The sequence below is a fragment of the Phascolarctos cinereus genome, unplaced genomic scaffold (assembly GCF_003287225.1).
Source record: "Phascolarctos cinereus isolate Bilbo 61053 unplaced genomic scaffold, phaCin_HiC Scaffold_5;HRSCAF=322, whole genome shotgun sequence".
NCBI classification, from domain to species: Eukaryota; Metazoa; Chordata; class Mammalia; order Diprotodontia; family Phascolarctidae; genus Phascolarctos; species Phascolarctos cinereus.
This window is the reverse complement of record NW_027555958.1, coordinates 57985438-57999339: the sequence shown is the minus strand read 5'-3', so window position 1 is coordinate 57999339 and position 13902 is coordinate 57985438. Positions and strand designations below refer to the sequence as shown.

Sequence of the window (13902 nt, the reverse complement as noted above, 5' to 3'; positions counted from 1 at the left end):
AGAATTCTTCCAGTTCAACACAAGATTATTTTCAAGGAGATATTCACGTGACCCTCAAAAAAAAAATCAGCTTCCAGAAATTGGCCAAGTTGTGTTATGTTCGGTTTTTAACACAATCAAAACAAAATAAATCTGAGCAAGCTCTCTCCTTTTCCTGTGGGCAAATGGCCGGGAGAGTTGGGAGGTCCCCTGGGCAGGAGGAGTCACACACCACCCAAATTATGCCTAGGAAGTCCTCCCAAAGCAAGAGGGAAGTGGGAGAAGAAGGACATGATCAGGGTGAAAGCAGGGCGAGGTGGAGATGGTGTCAGATGACCCCCTCCAATGCAACAGGGTCATTGGTCAGTTTCCAGTAGCGTGAGCCATTGCTGGACCCTTCCTATCAGAAAAGTGCACAAAAATAAGCTGTTTCACAGTCACACTACCTTCTCAGGGTGCTTAAGAAGTGGTATCAGAGTTTCTCTACTAGTCAAACAAACTAGTCAACAAACTGCTCCCTGGGAAAGTTTTGCCTTGTTTATGGAACAGAGGCTCTGCTAGTAATGGAGAAGGGAGCAGCCACGTTTCCTTTACTGACCTTTACTCCTTGCCCTCAGGGTCCTCCCTCTACCTCCCCTTTCCCACCCAAGAAGACTGATGCGTGCATTTATTGCTCTGTCCGCTGCTTGCTCGGTCTGGCTAATTGACTGTGTTTCTGTGTCTCTTCTTCTCTCCCCTCAGGCCTGTGAAAGAGATCTGCAGTGTGGAGCGGGCACCTGCTGTGCCATCAGTCTGTGGCTCAGAGGGCTCCGGATGTGTACCCCGCTGGGGCAGGAAGGAGACGAATGTCACCCGGTTAGCCACAAGGTATGGAGCACTCCCCGGGTTCCTATTTCAACACGCCTGTGGGTCCCCAAGCTCCCTGACCCTTTCATACACCCCCAGCGGCAAGGCGATTGCCTCAGAGTCTCTAGGATGGAAGCGGATAGACCTTAGGTGAAGTGCCTAGGTGTCAGTGCTCTCGAGTTCCCATTGTCAGTTTTGTTGAGATCATTTATTTCTCTAAGGCAAAGGGACAGAATAGCTTCAATGAGAAAAGGCAGAGGAGAAGAGAGAATTTCTTAGCATGCCTGAATTCCCCTACCCTCTGCCCCCGCTCCCCTCATTTTATGTCCATATCATTTTCCCGGCCCCAAACACATCACTCACTGGGCAGGGAGAGGCTGTGGGGTCACTCGGCTGCCAATACTTTCCCTGCACAGGTCAGGCGATAGAGGTTCTAGGTATAGGGGTTAATGGTTGCATTAGCAACCTTAACACAAACTTGTAATTCCATATGATGCCCCGGCAAACAAAACTGGGCCTAAGGTCACAAAAGTAGTAAGTGGGTTTACTGAGCTAAGATTCAAATCCAGCACCTTTTCCCCTACTCCATGCTGCCTCAAAAGTCCTTTCCTCTCCCCTACCCCCTCTTTCAATAATGCTTTCAGAGTTTATTCTCAATAACTAAATTGCTAGGTAAGATTATTTCTGTACTTTTTAACTGGGTACTGCCATATGGCCGTCTAAAGAGACTAGACATAGTGTCTAGCAGAGGCCTCCACTGCTGCCTTCTCTCCTTCAAGAAAATGCACAAGGTAGATTACTCACCCCTCAAAGCCATAGAGCAAGGTAATTCCTTTGGTGTGTTACTCCCAATGGAATTTGGATAGATTCCTCTTCTCCAGGCCTAGGTGAAACTTCTGCCCCAACCTCCTTCTAAATCACACGTTTGGTTTGGGGTTTCATAAACACTAGATAGTACTGGCGGCTGAGAACATGTCAGGGACTGCTCTCCCTGGAGCTGGCTCTCAGCCCCAATTGGCTTTTGAGAAGGCTGAAGTTGTATCTGCCAGGCTTGTAGGGCTGTGACTAGGAAGAAAGACAGTAGTGGGGACAGCAATGTCCCAAGCCATTCCCTCATAGGCTTGAAAGGATCACCTTGAATTGCATCTGGAAAGTGTGCTGTGGTTCTTTTTGCTGTAAGTTTACCTAATCAACTACATTTGGCTTAAGCCAATATAAAAATGACATCCCTGATGAAGGGTGGCTTAGAAAGGCTGAGTGTCAGGATGATCAGGCAAGTATTAAACACTTTCTAGGAATAGTCCACACAGCTCAAATGTGAGGACTGAGTTAAATGGTTGTGTATGTACATAGTAGGTATTTAACAAATGCTTGTTGAATTGTCTCACGCCCTCGTACCCTACAGGTCTGTGTCCCAACCCTCCCATTTGTTCTGTTCTCTCCTAAGGTCCCTTTCTTTGGGAAACGCCAACACCATACATGCCCCTGCTTGCCGAACTTGCTGTGCTCCAGATTCATGGATGGCAGATACCGGTGTTCGATGGACTTCAAGAACATAGACTTTTAGAAATTAATCTGTTCCAAGAGCCCCTTCCCGTGCTGCCTCTCAAACCCATTCAAGCCCCTTCCTGCTCTTCAACAATCCAATCCCCTCTTTTCCCTAAGCTGCTCCACCTCAGTCGAAGTGAAAGCCTCCTCCCCATAGAGAATACAAGTTTTGCTATTTGATGGGGGTCATGCAGAGTCACTATTGCCAAGTCCTTAGTGGACTAATTCCCTATTTTTTTTTTTTGGCCAGGGATGCTGATATGACTTGACCAGAAAATTAAGTACTGATGTGACATTCAGTTGGACAATTTCTGTTTTTTTTCCCCATGGGACTATGACTCCTAGTAGAGCCCCTGAGGTAACAACTGTACTGACAGGTGTGTAAAAGATTAAAATGTTGCTTTGTTTTTTCTCATCCCATCCTCTTCAGAAATGAAGTCTTCCCCCCCCCCCCATACTGGTCCTTAACCTCCTTCCCATTCTCCCCAATAGAAGAATGTTCTTTCCTTACATACAGCAATCTGAAGTTTCCCTATTCATAGCACAGAAGCCTTCTGCCAGTATCACCCAAATATCCACTCTTTCTAACCCATCCTAGAGAGTATGAGTCTCAGAATCACAGAAATTTTTTTTTCTCTGCTGCCATTCACTTGGCTCGGGACACTGAATTCTTTGTCTGAGGATACACATGTGGGCCCAGCCTTACTAGTCAGCTCTTTAGGAAGGAAGAAGTTTGACTAATATAATTAAAAATAAACTACATTCTGTGATGTTCCTATAAAATATGATTTGGGGGAATCTGAGGACCACTTCTCTACTCCCACATTCTCAGATAACTAATTAGATGACCTTGGACAAAATCACTTCATTTCATAGACTGGTGAGAGTTGCAAAGTCAACTAGTGCAGGCCTCTTATTTACTTCTCTAGATCTTAGTTTCCTTATTTGAACAGATAATTCCAAATTCTTTTCCAGCTGGGAAATTCTGATTCTTAAATTCTTTGTTCTCTTGCCTCTACAGGGATTTTACTATTAGTAGTTCATTCCTTTGGATTCATGGAGCCCCTGGAAAAAAAATACTATCATCCTTGGGAGTAGCTAATATTTTAAATAGTTACTTTAAAGTAAGTTTTTATCAGTTTCGTTTCAAGTGACCCCTAACTGGGAGGAGGTTTTGAAAGTGGAGAAGGGAGAGGCATATTGAAAGGAGATATGAGAAGATAACAGAGAAGTAAATATTACCCACTTCACAATTTTCCCCATGGCAGGCCAGTGCACAGCCCCAAATGCTTAACCCACACTTCTTTTCCTGAGTGCTTTTTGATTTTTCAAAAGTCCAGAACATTGTGTTACTCACCATCCTCCTCAAAACATGTTGATTAAACCTTACTTCAGAGCATTATATATAGTTACCAAGGCACAGAGTCTGAAACAAACCCTGTGATATTAATAAAATATGCCAGCTGCATAATATTCAACTAAAATATATTACCAATGAATTACTTATTGAATATCACATAAATGATAGGAGAGAGGTGGCTCCCCACATGGGTTGCAGCCCTCCGCACTGGTTCTAATCCCTAGGACTCCCATGCCATCCTTTATCCTTAGGGGATGGAGAACACCAAGGTGAGTGACATCTTGGGGACCCAGCCAGCCAAGGCCAATTAGACAGCACTTGCAATCAAGTGACGACTTTCAGTAGATTGTAGTGAAGCTGCTAATCTATCACAGAACATAGGAACTCCTAATGCAGAAGCAGGTTGTCTGCCAATGAGTTTCTTCATAAATGGAAGCATATGACTGGCAAAAGAAGTGAACTGGTCATAGAGTGAGAGCCAGTCCAGACTCAGCACTGGTACCCACAAATATAAGACTCCAACGAATACCTCCTAGGACCCTCAGTGGATCCTTGATGAAGGATCCATGGGAGAACATGGATGAAAATCCCTTCAGATGAGAAGGCGTGGCCAACTCTTGAGGGTTACCAATAGAGGCAATGCCCGTGTGGGTAAGGCCATAGATACCTTTAAGGATAGATCACATAAAGGTCAGAAATTTTTGTGTGCTGAAAAACCCTTGATTTTTGAGGGCCTCTTTGAGATCTTTTAGGTCCATGTATGACAAGATGCCTCTGCTCTAGACATATTCCCGCCCTTCTAACATCCCCGCCTGGCCCCTTTTCTGGATTCCTCCATATCTGCAATCTTTCACACTGCAAACTTCTATGCCCCTTGGTACCTTCAACCAGATCCTGCCTGTAACATTGAAGATAAAAAGAACCAATCAGACTTACCTGAGTGAGAACCCACCCTTTGTATAAAACTATATGCCCTCACCAAAGTTGCCGAGTAGCTGGGTGTGGAAGACAGAGCTCTGGCATTTCTATGTCAAACTGAGAGTGATGACAACTTGAACTATGCTTTGTTCTGAGCCCCAAGAGCAGCTCCTGCCTTCTTTCTCCTGTTGTGGTTTGAGATTTCACATACTCTTCCAGCAACTAAGACTTTGTCCTCAAGCCCTCTTTCCTTTGTTTCCTTATGTCCCTTTCTTCTTCCTTTGTGTGAGTTAAAACATAACTAGAAATAAAGGCTTAAAGGCTTATTGCTATTAGCATCACCAACTAGTTTGCCTCTTTTGTTTATGCTTCAAAGTCCCAAAGCAGCTGTAATAGACTGGCACAGGGTGTGTGTGTGTGTGTGTGTGTGTGTGTGTGTGTGTGTGTGTGAGAGAGAGAGAGAGAGAGAGAGAGAGAGAGAGAGAGAGAGAGAGAGAATATTTGTATCCTCCGGTAGTCCCAAGATGGCACAAGTGATGTCTAACCCTCACTCTTACCACTTCTGGGAAGGGGGAATTGAAACTGATATTAAAGGCCCTTAGGCATCTTGCTGAAGTTTGTCTATTGGCTAACTAGCCACTTGCCCTTAATATGAAGGGCCCCACCCTCATATTACATAACACATGTTTTACATGTATTTATGATCCCCATCTATAATTAGGGCTAAGTTCAATGCACTAGTTGGTATGAAGTAAAACCTTCATCGTAGCTAACATTTACATAGGACTTTGAAACTTTTTGCTGTTCAAAAGTATCTAATGCAGAGGTCTTCAAAGTGGGGTGCACATACCTCAGAAGGGAGGCAAAATGATTCGTGGGTATATAGAAAAATATTAGACTTTATATTTCTTTTTAACTCAAAATTTAAGAAATTAAGCTTTACTAGTATTCAACACCCAGAATTGACACTGGTGTCCTCACTCAGTTCACGTGTTAGACAGTCAGTCACATAGCATCTTAGAACTCCACACTGCTGCAAAAACAAGGAGAATTGGAGTGTGATAAACTGCAATTCCTTGGTAAGTGAACATGTTCAGAAGGCAGGGCAGGTTTTGGCTGTAAGTAGAAAGCCTTTTCTGTTACCATGATGTGATCCATCTGAGTAGTCAGCCACTCTGGATAATTCAGGAAAGCCCTGTCACCCTGGCCCCTTTAAATAAAACAGGAGAGGAAACTGCCCCTACCTATCCCTGACTCCTGTTTTAAGGCACAAACTCCATCTCTCTTCACTTCCAGTTCTATTTTTTACTTCCCAGCAGAGCTGTGGGTGTAGCCAGGGCTTAACGAGGGAGGCTCGGCAAATCCTTTGGTCAGAAGTGTTGACACATGGTCGATTTGTGGCAGCAAGGTGCTTAAGCAACTTATTTGGCGGAAGGATGGGATGGAGAAAGTTCTGAATGTAGATGGGATTATGACTTCCCTCTCTTTTTTGGTCTGGCCCTCCTCTTGGTCAACATGGCTTCCCACTCCTTCACCCCTTTCCCCCCTCCTTTCATGGTAAAATTGTATTGTTATATATACTACAATAAGAAGAGATCTGGCAAAGGAGAGACCCAACTAGGGAGCACGCTCAGATTTGCCATTCCTCGTGGTTTACACAGAGCATGGGAAACACTCTTTGCTTATTGCCAGTCCACAGCATGGAACTTCCAAAGCCATCTTTGGCCATGAGGACTCAGGCCTGGTACTGCGTGATGCTGAAAAATCTTCCTGTTGGCCAAGGGGCTACAAAGGATAGCTCTGTAGAGGCTGAGACAGAAATGAGTGCATGTTACAAATCTTTCAAGACTATCCCTCACTCTCTTTTGTGGAGGCCTGGAGTGAAGAAGACTTCTGTAAGCCTCTGCACAGGAAAGGCCTTGTCTCCCCTCTCCTTCATCTCCCCACTTGGCTGCCATGTGTCCCTGAGAGCATGGTGCCTGTTCCTCTGGTATTTATTTTTTCCTAATGTAAGGCGAATGATTATTTGAAGATAGAATTGACCAAGTTACAACCTTAACAGCTTTGAAAATTCAGAAAGGATGTCAGAGGTTCCCTCTGAGACCAGGTTGGTAGCAGGGACTACCTCAGCCAGTAAAACAGCATAAAATCGATCTGCCTGACACAAGCTGAGACCTTGTGCTCTTCGAGGAGCCAGCCCAGCTGTGCAAAAGAACAACCTGTCCATTGCCAAAGAAACACTCTGAAATGAAATTGGTGAGGATTCCACAAAGGGAGAAAAAGACTGCCAGGGCTAGGAGTCATGAGGTACTCCTTGAACACGCATATTTCCTGATGATACTTTAAATTCATGCCCACTGTTCCCCACATGGTGCACCCTATGGATGCAGGGAGAAGAGCGTACCCCTTAGGTTGGGGAAAAGTTTTATACCACCTGCTTTACCCTTGAGCCCACTCTCCCCACGAATGCTGTGTGTGTGTGAAAAGGGAGTGTGCCTCCCGATTAGAGGGAAGGAGCATGTTCTTGTAATTTGTCTGTGCTATACATTCTCAGTAAATATTCCTTTGTAAAAGCCAATTGATGTCATAACTAGTTAAGTGAAATTGGGAATCACACTAGATGGCAGATCGTGAGTCGGAGTATTTGAAGTTGCCATCTCTCAGAGTTACCCGTAGGAGCTCTGAAGGGAGTAGCGGTTAGCTACTCTAGAAGGACCCAAACTGCCGGTGATAGTGGAAGTTAAGGGAGCTCAGAGCGGAGGTGAGCCTGTCAGTGGATTCCTGGCCTATCATAAGTGTGTGCTCCTCAAGATTCTTAATACTGGCGAGTCGGCTTCTCATGTGCACTAGGAGCATCAGAAACTGCTTCCAGTCTCTCTACCCAAATCACCAGATGATTTAGACGATTTAGTCTAGAGGTAAATAATTTAAAGAACAAAAGGAATCACGTGGGCACAAGGTTGGTTTGTTTTGCTATAGTAGGAGACCATCTCTGCTTTCTTGGGACCTTTTGAGATTCATGCGATTCTTTCCTTTGTAACAGGCTGCCTCTGTATTACACTTGACCAACCTTCCCCTCCCCCTCCAGACAACGCTGTTTAGCAGTTCTCTGGATTATTTTTCTCTTTCTTTTTGGGGGGGGGTTTCTAAAGCATAAGCATCACTGGCAAATCTGCGGGGTCAACTCACCTGTGACAATGGAGATGAGAAAACTATAAGACTTGCTGCAGAGAGACCCTGTGTCTTGCTATAAAACATGGTTTCCAGCTGGCATAGTCACATTGGCCAATGCAGAGGACCAGTGGATCTCAACCACCCCTAGCTTGATGCAACCTTAATGGGCACATTCTGGAGGATGCCTGTCATTGGCCTTCTTCATTCTCCTTCTATGCTCCCAAACCTCACCATTAGAAGTATCTCATTGCCCTGGCTATGATCCCTGAATGCCCCTACTCACAATTGTATCCTTGACTAATCCTTCCCATGCCTGGCTGTGGTGCCTTAGGACTTAAATCTTCCCTTGGGTAAGCTTAAATGTGCTTGTAATAAAGGCCTACTGCTTTTCCCATAACTGTCCAAGCTAACTCATATGAAAGCTGCTGGGTCCCCAAATGGCCTGGGACAGCTCTGCAAAGACCTTGACTATCATTATCTCCCCTTAGCCTTGTAATTACCTAGTGAGGAGAGCACTATGGTTATCATTCTTCTAAAACCTTTTTTACTGAGGAGGAAGGAAGCTGAGGCAGAGGAGCTCGATGACTCACTCCTTAGTCATACAGCGAGCAAACAACAGAGGCAGCATTTGAAATAAGGTTTTCTGGATTCCAAGTCTAGCTCGTTTTTTCACTGTACTAACACAGCTTTTCCATGATCAGTTCCAATAATGGGATCGGGGCAAAGGGAAGCCTTTCCTTCTGCTCCTTCAGCAAACAACATCACCTTCTCAGTTAACTGTGATTTCTCCAGTCCTAGCCCACAGACTAGCAAGGGGAGTGAACTGAAGACTGGAATTTCTCTCATACTCATCTAATATGAAGGTGGCTTTAAACCAAAACATGCTGACCTAGATAATTTTTCAAGGTCCATGAGGTTCTCTGATAATTATACTTTCTTTCTTTCTTTTTTTTTTTTTGGGCAGTTGGGGTTAAGTGACTTGCCCAGGGTCACACAGCTAGTAAGTATCAAGTGTTTGGTCGGAGTCCAGATTTGAACTCAGGTCCTCCTGACTTCAGGGCCAGTGCTCTATCCACGGTGCCACCTAGCTGCCCCCATAATTATACTTTCTTAGAAGGATTTAAAGCACTTTTTGACTGTATCTAAGTCTTGTATAACACTATATACCTTCATACACTTCCCAAATCAAGGCTTTTTATTAGCAAACAGAAGCTTACTAGTAATTAGCCTATACTCTAGGAATGAACAAGCATTTATTAAATACCTACAGTATGCCAGCCAACATGAAAGCACTTTATAAGTATCATTTCATTAGATCCTCAACTGGAAGAGGTAGGCGTTATTATTATTCCCATTTTACATATGAGGAAACTGAGGCAGTTAGAGGTTTAAGTGAGTTGGCCAAGATGACTGAGCTAGTTTGTATCTGAGGCTGAATTTTAACTCAGATCGTCCTGACTCCAGGCCCAGTGCTCCATCCATCCAACCACTTAGCTGCTCTAGGCTATGGGTTGGTAGTAGTCATCAACGCTGAAGGAGCTAGTCAGCTAAAGTGGCTCTGGGAAGCAACTGCACAGAGAAAGTTTCAGGGAAAAACAGGCAGTTATGACAGATAGCACTTAAAAACCCCACTGGCCTTTGGTGCACAGATAACCTCATCATCTTCCTCACTTCCACATTTACTAGCTCAGGTTACAAGCTTCTTTTCACTATAAGGTTGCTTGTGAAGTTAATTTTTTGGGGATTAAGTGACTTGCCCAGGGTCACACAGCTAGTAAGTGTTATGTGTCTGAGGGCAGATTTGAACTCAGGTCCTTCTGACTCCGGGGCTGGAGCTGTATCCATTGCACCACCTAGCTGCCCCATTTTGAGGTTAATTTTAACCAAATATTACAGAGATGAGAGGCAGCATAGCTTAGAGGTTTGAGAAAAGGCTTCAAAATGGGTATGGCCTGGGTTCAAGTCCTGCCTGTGACAGACACATACTATCTGTGTGACCCTGGGCGGGTCATGTAACTTCCTGGTGCTCTAGATAGCTAGCTGATTGGTAGATGAGAGGCTATCAGTCAGCCTTGCTAGAAAGTATTTCTTCATTGGGAGTTTTCGAAACTACCTGGATAAAAACGGGGTGGGGTGGGGGGAAAGGCAGGGGTGAGAAGGCATTAAGAGTCCTCTTTTCCTTCTGGAATTAAAATTCATTATACTCCATCAGTCCTTGCAAATTCTCCCGTTTTACAACGTTTGTCCCTCTCACTGCTGGTTTCTGTCTCCATCTAGTGGCCAAAGAGAAAAGCATGTTAAGAAGAAAAGGCCAACATTTTATATACATAATTTCATTGTAACATCAGCATGGTCAGGGAAGTACTATAGATTATCAGTCTCATTTTTCAGATGAAAAAACTGAGTCATCGGGTAACTTGGACAAGCTCACCCGGGTGGTCATTAGGTGCAAACTATGTCCTCTGATACAAGATCCAGTACCCTCCTGACCACATATCTGGTGCCTCCTTTTAAGTTGGCCACGGCTGATAAGGGACAGTCAGCTTGGTCATACCAAGTGCCCCATCTCCTCTCCAATGTAATGCAGCCTAGTTCTGGAAGGCTGGAACCTTGGTCAGGAACAGAACTATCTTCATTTTCTGTCCTCATCAGACCTCTGGCTGACCCATGCCCAGGTCTGGGGTCCATGGCTAAAGAAGGGCCTAAAGAAAAAAAGTACAGAAGGCATAGCAGAGACATGTGCTGATGACTGGAGGTTTGAAAGAGTAAGTTTTATCGGAAAAGGTAAATTACTGAGATTTATGATTCCTCAGGGGATTGATATTGCCCCGGCCAGGGCAGAGGGGAGGATCACGTTGCATACGGAATTAGGATCAGGAAACTAATGCTACCATTCCCTTAACTGCTGTTTCGTCTCATATGACCAATAAATAATATTAAATATATAAATGGTGACTAGAATCTTTCTGGGTATCCTTAAAATGGGTTTATTCTCATCAATCTGCTATGGTGCCTAGGTAGACTTGCCTAGAAGCTGAGGGAGAGACCAAATGTCTTCTGCAGGGCTGCCCCTGCTACACAGTTATTCGTGGAGGGCAGGACAACTGCATTCTCACAACCCCAAGATTCTGTGCCCCTCAAATTCTCCCCGGAACTTTACCATTGATCACAACACCTCTTTCCCTATGACCTGCCCCTTCTAAGTCTGCTTCCCAAAGTGTATCTCCACTCCTCTGGCCTTTGTCTTATCTTTTCCCTCCCTTTCAACGTCAGTGATAAAATGCTCTACTCTCACTGCCTTTATTTCTTTACTCATAGACCCCTTGTCATCCGACTTCTGTCCATACTCTGCTTTTACTTTGCTGTTGTTTCAGTCACGCTCTACTCTTCATGACCCTATTTGGGGTTTTCTTGGCAAAGATGCGGGAGAGGTTTGCCATTTTCTTCTCTAGCCCATTTTGCAGATGAGGAAACTGAGGCAAACAAGGTTAAGTGACTTGCCCTGGGTCACACAGCTAGAAAGGGTTTGAGGCCAGATGTGAACTCAGGTCTTCCTGACTTCAGGTCCCAAGCTCTACTCACTGTACCACCTAGCTACCCGAAGTTTACTAGTGACTACCTAATTGCTTTTATTTGCTTCCTGTCCCTCCTTTGTGTCTCTCTTCTGCTTTTATGTTTTGCCATATTACACTTCTGGCTTCTTCTTCTTCTCTCTTTTCCTGGATTCTTATCTTCCTCACTTAAATGTCACTCCTAGAGACCTCCTGATTTGGCCCTCCTTTCTATTTCTTCTCCCTCGACAATTGCATCCATTCTAAAAGCTTTAACAACCACTTTTATTTGGAAAATTCGTTATCTATGCCTTTTGGAATCCTTGGCTTCCTTCAAGGCTCATTTCAGGTGCCAACTCATACTGGGAAAATTTTCCTCATCCTGTACTTCTAGGTGCTCTCTCCCTCCCCAAATTGTACTGTATTTGCTTTTGTACATGTTGCATTCTCCCGGTAGTATGTAAGCTCCCAGAGGGCAGGCACTGTCTTGTGTCTTACCTTTTTATCTCCAGCACCTAGCGTGATGCTATACACATAGCAGGTGTATAATGAACGCTTCATGAGTTGAAATGAAATATTTTTATCCCGAATTTCTTAGTGTAACACTCATGAAAATGCAAGTACCGGGGCTTTCCTTGAGACAAATTGATTCCCCAAAGCAAGGCCGTGCTTCTATTGAATGCTGAAAAAGTACTCGCTGACAAGCTGCTGTCCCATTGGAATTAGCTTGTCCCCAAACCCTAGGATAGGATAGAGATTCAACAATGGACTCCTAGCCTCTGGGGGTTTCAAGGACTGTATATAAAAAAGGGAAAGGTCCTAGGGTGGAAGAGCCATGTTAGCAGTTCTAGCACCTTGTCTGGTGCATCAGGAGTGGGGAAGATGAGTGGGTCCCATTATTGTGACATGGGGCCGGTCCTGTACATACGGGATGGATTCAAGATAAATTTCTACTATTTTTGCCAATTTGCCCCCTAAGAGACTAGTTAAGAAGTTTGAGATGTTAACAAAGAGTCTCGTCTCCTCTTTCGCCAGATTTTCTCATTTTGTGGGAAGCCCTGTAGTACCAGAGGCAATGGACCCTCTCTTGTTCTTTCTCAAAATGGGAAGAAGAAACAATTGTATCCGAGGTACAGGTCAGTTTTGGGGTGGAGGGAGCAGGCCTTTAGAACCTTTCCATCTCTTAGATTCTGGTGGGGGGAAAGATAATATGAAAACTGAGTTTGGATAACAAATGAAGCTGATTTAATGTGTACTTGTAGGACAAAGGTGGGAGGCGGGAATAAGAAAATTCCTTACTCTGTTTCTACTAGTGCTTGAGGGTCTATTTGTTTGAATTATACACTATTTCCTTCGGTAGGATTTATAAAGTGTATTTCATTTTCTTTGGTAGGATTTGGAAAAGAGGAAAGAGTAGACCTATGTTTCTAAGAGAATGACTGTTGAAACAGAAGGCAGAGACATATTAAGGAAGAGAAAGAGGACATTCGTCCATTTGGGTGACAGGTAGCAGAGGTCTGAACTAAGTGAGTCAGGAAAGCTTGCACCTGAAGAAAATTGTGATATGAGTTGGTAATACTGTAAATGGTAGGTAAGGTCACAACTAGGATATTTTCACCTGGGGCAAGAAAAAAAAGTGTGTGTGTGCGTGTGTGCGTGCGTGCATGCGTGTGTGTGTGTGCTCGTGTGTGTGTGTGTAAGTTTGGTTCAAAGACTAATATAACTGAGTACAGAGCTGAATTTGGAGGAGGGTTAGCCCAACCAGTAATGTACAGGTGTAGAAATGGGAGAACTGATTGTTGAATTTTTAGTGTGAACATTTACACCTCAGAAATCGGCAAAAACTACAAAGCAGGGCTTAAATTGTTTTGTTGATTATTTGGACTGGTGGTGTCAAACTCAAACAGAAATGGGGCCACTAAATCATAAATAAGGATCACTGCCACTGCACATTGACTTAGAAAACCATACATCAACATTACCTATGTTTATTGTGTTTTTATTTATTTTGTTAAATATTTCTCAATGACATTTTAATTTGGTTCCAGCACTAGGGAGTGTCGTGGGCCACATGACCTGTGCTTGACACCTCTGGTCTAAGACTTAAGAGATGGAGAAAATATTAATAATGCAGATTAAGCTTGAATGGGTGTGTGTATGTTTTACAAAGAGCTAGTTGTTAAATATTTCCCAGCATACCACTGAGCTCAAAGTGGCATGTTTATGGACTGAGGAAGGGTTGAGTGGGTATAGCAGATGTCCCTGAGACCAAGCACTGTGAAAACAGGATCCTTTGGGTAGTGGTCCTAGGCTAGGTGATGAAGTAGGTTTTCTTTACTTAAGCTGCTGAAGGAGGTAACAATCTTCATGCCACCGCAGGTAGAAGTGTCCCCTCCTATTCCATTGTTAGCACCCTGGAGCAAAGCCTGAGTCACCCTGCCCTAGGTACAGCAGGAAATAAATAGATTGGGCAATGGACAGGTGACCTGAGCTAAGAAGAAAGCCTAGGTCAACTCCCTAAGTTTG

At 44.1% G+C, this 13902-nt stretch overlaps 1 protein-coding gene across 1 annotated transcript; it reads left to right on the top strand.

The window, feature by feature from the left end:
* Positions 1-286: 286 nt before the first annotated feature.
* PROK1 (prokineticin 1) lies at positions 287-4963 on the top strand. Its single transcript, XM_021001177.2, has 2 exons — positions 287-846; positions 2273-4963. The coding sequence occupies exons 1-2, from the start codon at positions 637-639 to the stop codon at positions 2390-2392; spliced, it is 330 nt and encodes a 109-aa protein (XP_020856836.1). The 5' UTR covers positions 287-636; the 3' UTR covers positions 2393-4963.
* Positions 4964-13902: the final 8939 nt, after the last annotated feature.

Coding starts and splice junctions, on each gene's coding strand:
- PROK1 (XM_021001177.2), top strand. CDS start 637: ATGCGTGCATTTATTGCTCTGTCCGCTGCTTGCTCGGTCTGGCTAATT. Junction 847..2,272: donor GTCACCCGGTTAGCCACAAG/GTATGGAGCACT, acceptor TTCTCTCCTAAG/GTCCCTTTCTTTGGGAAACG.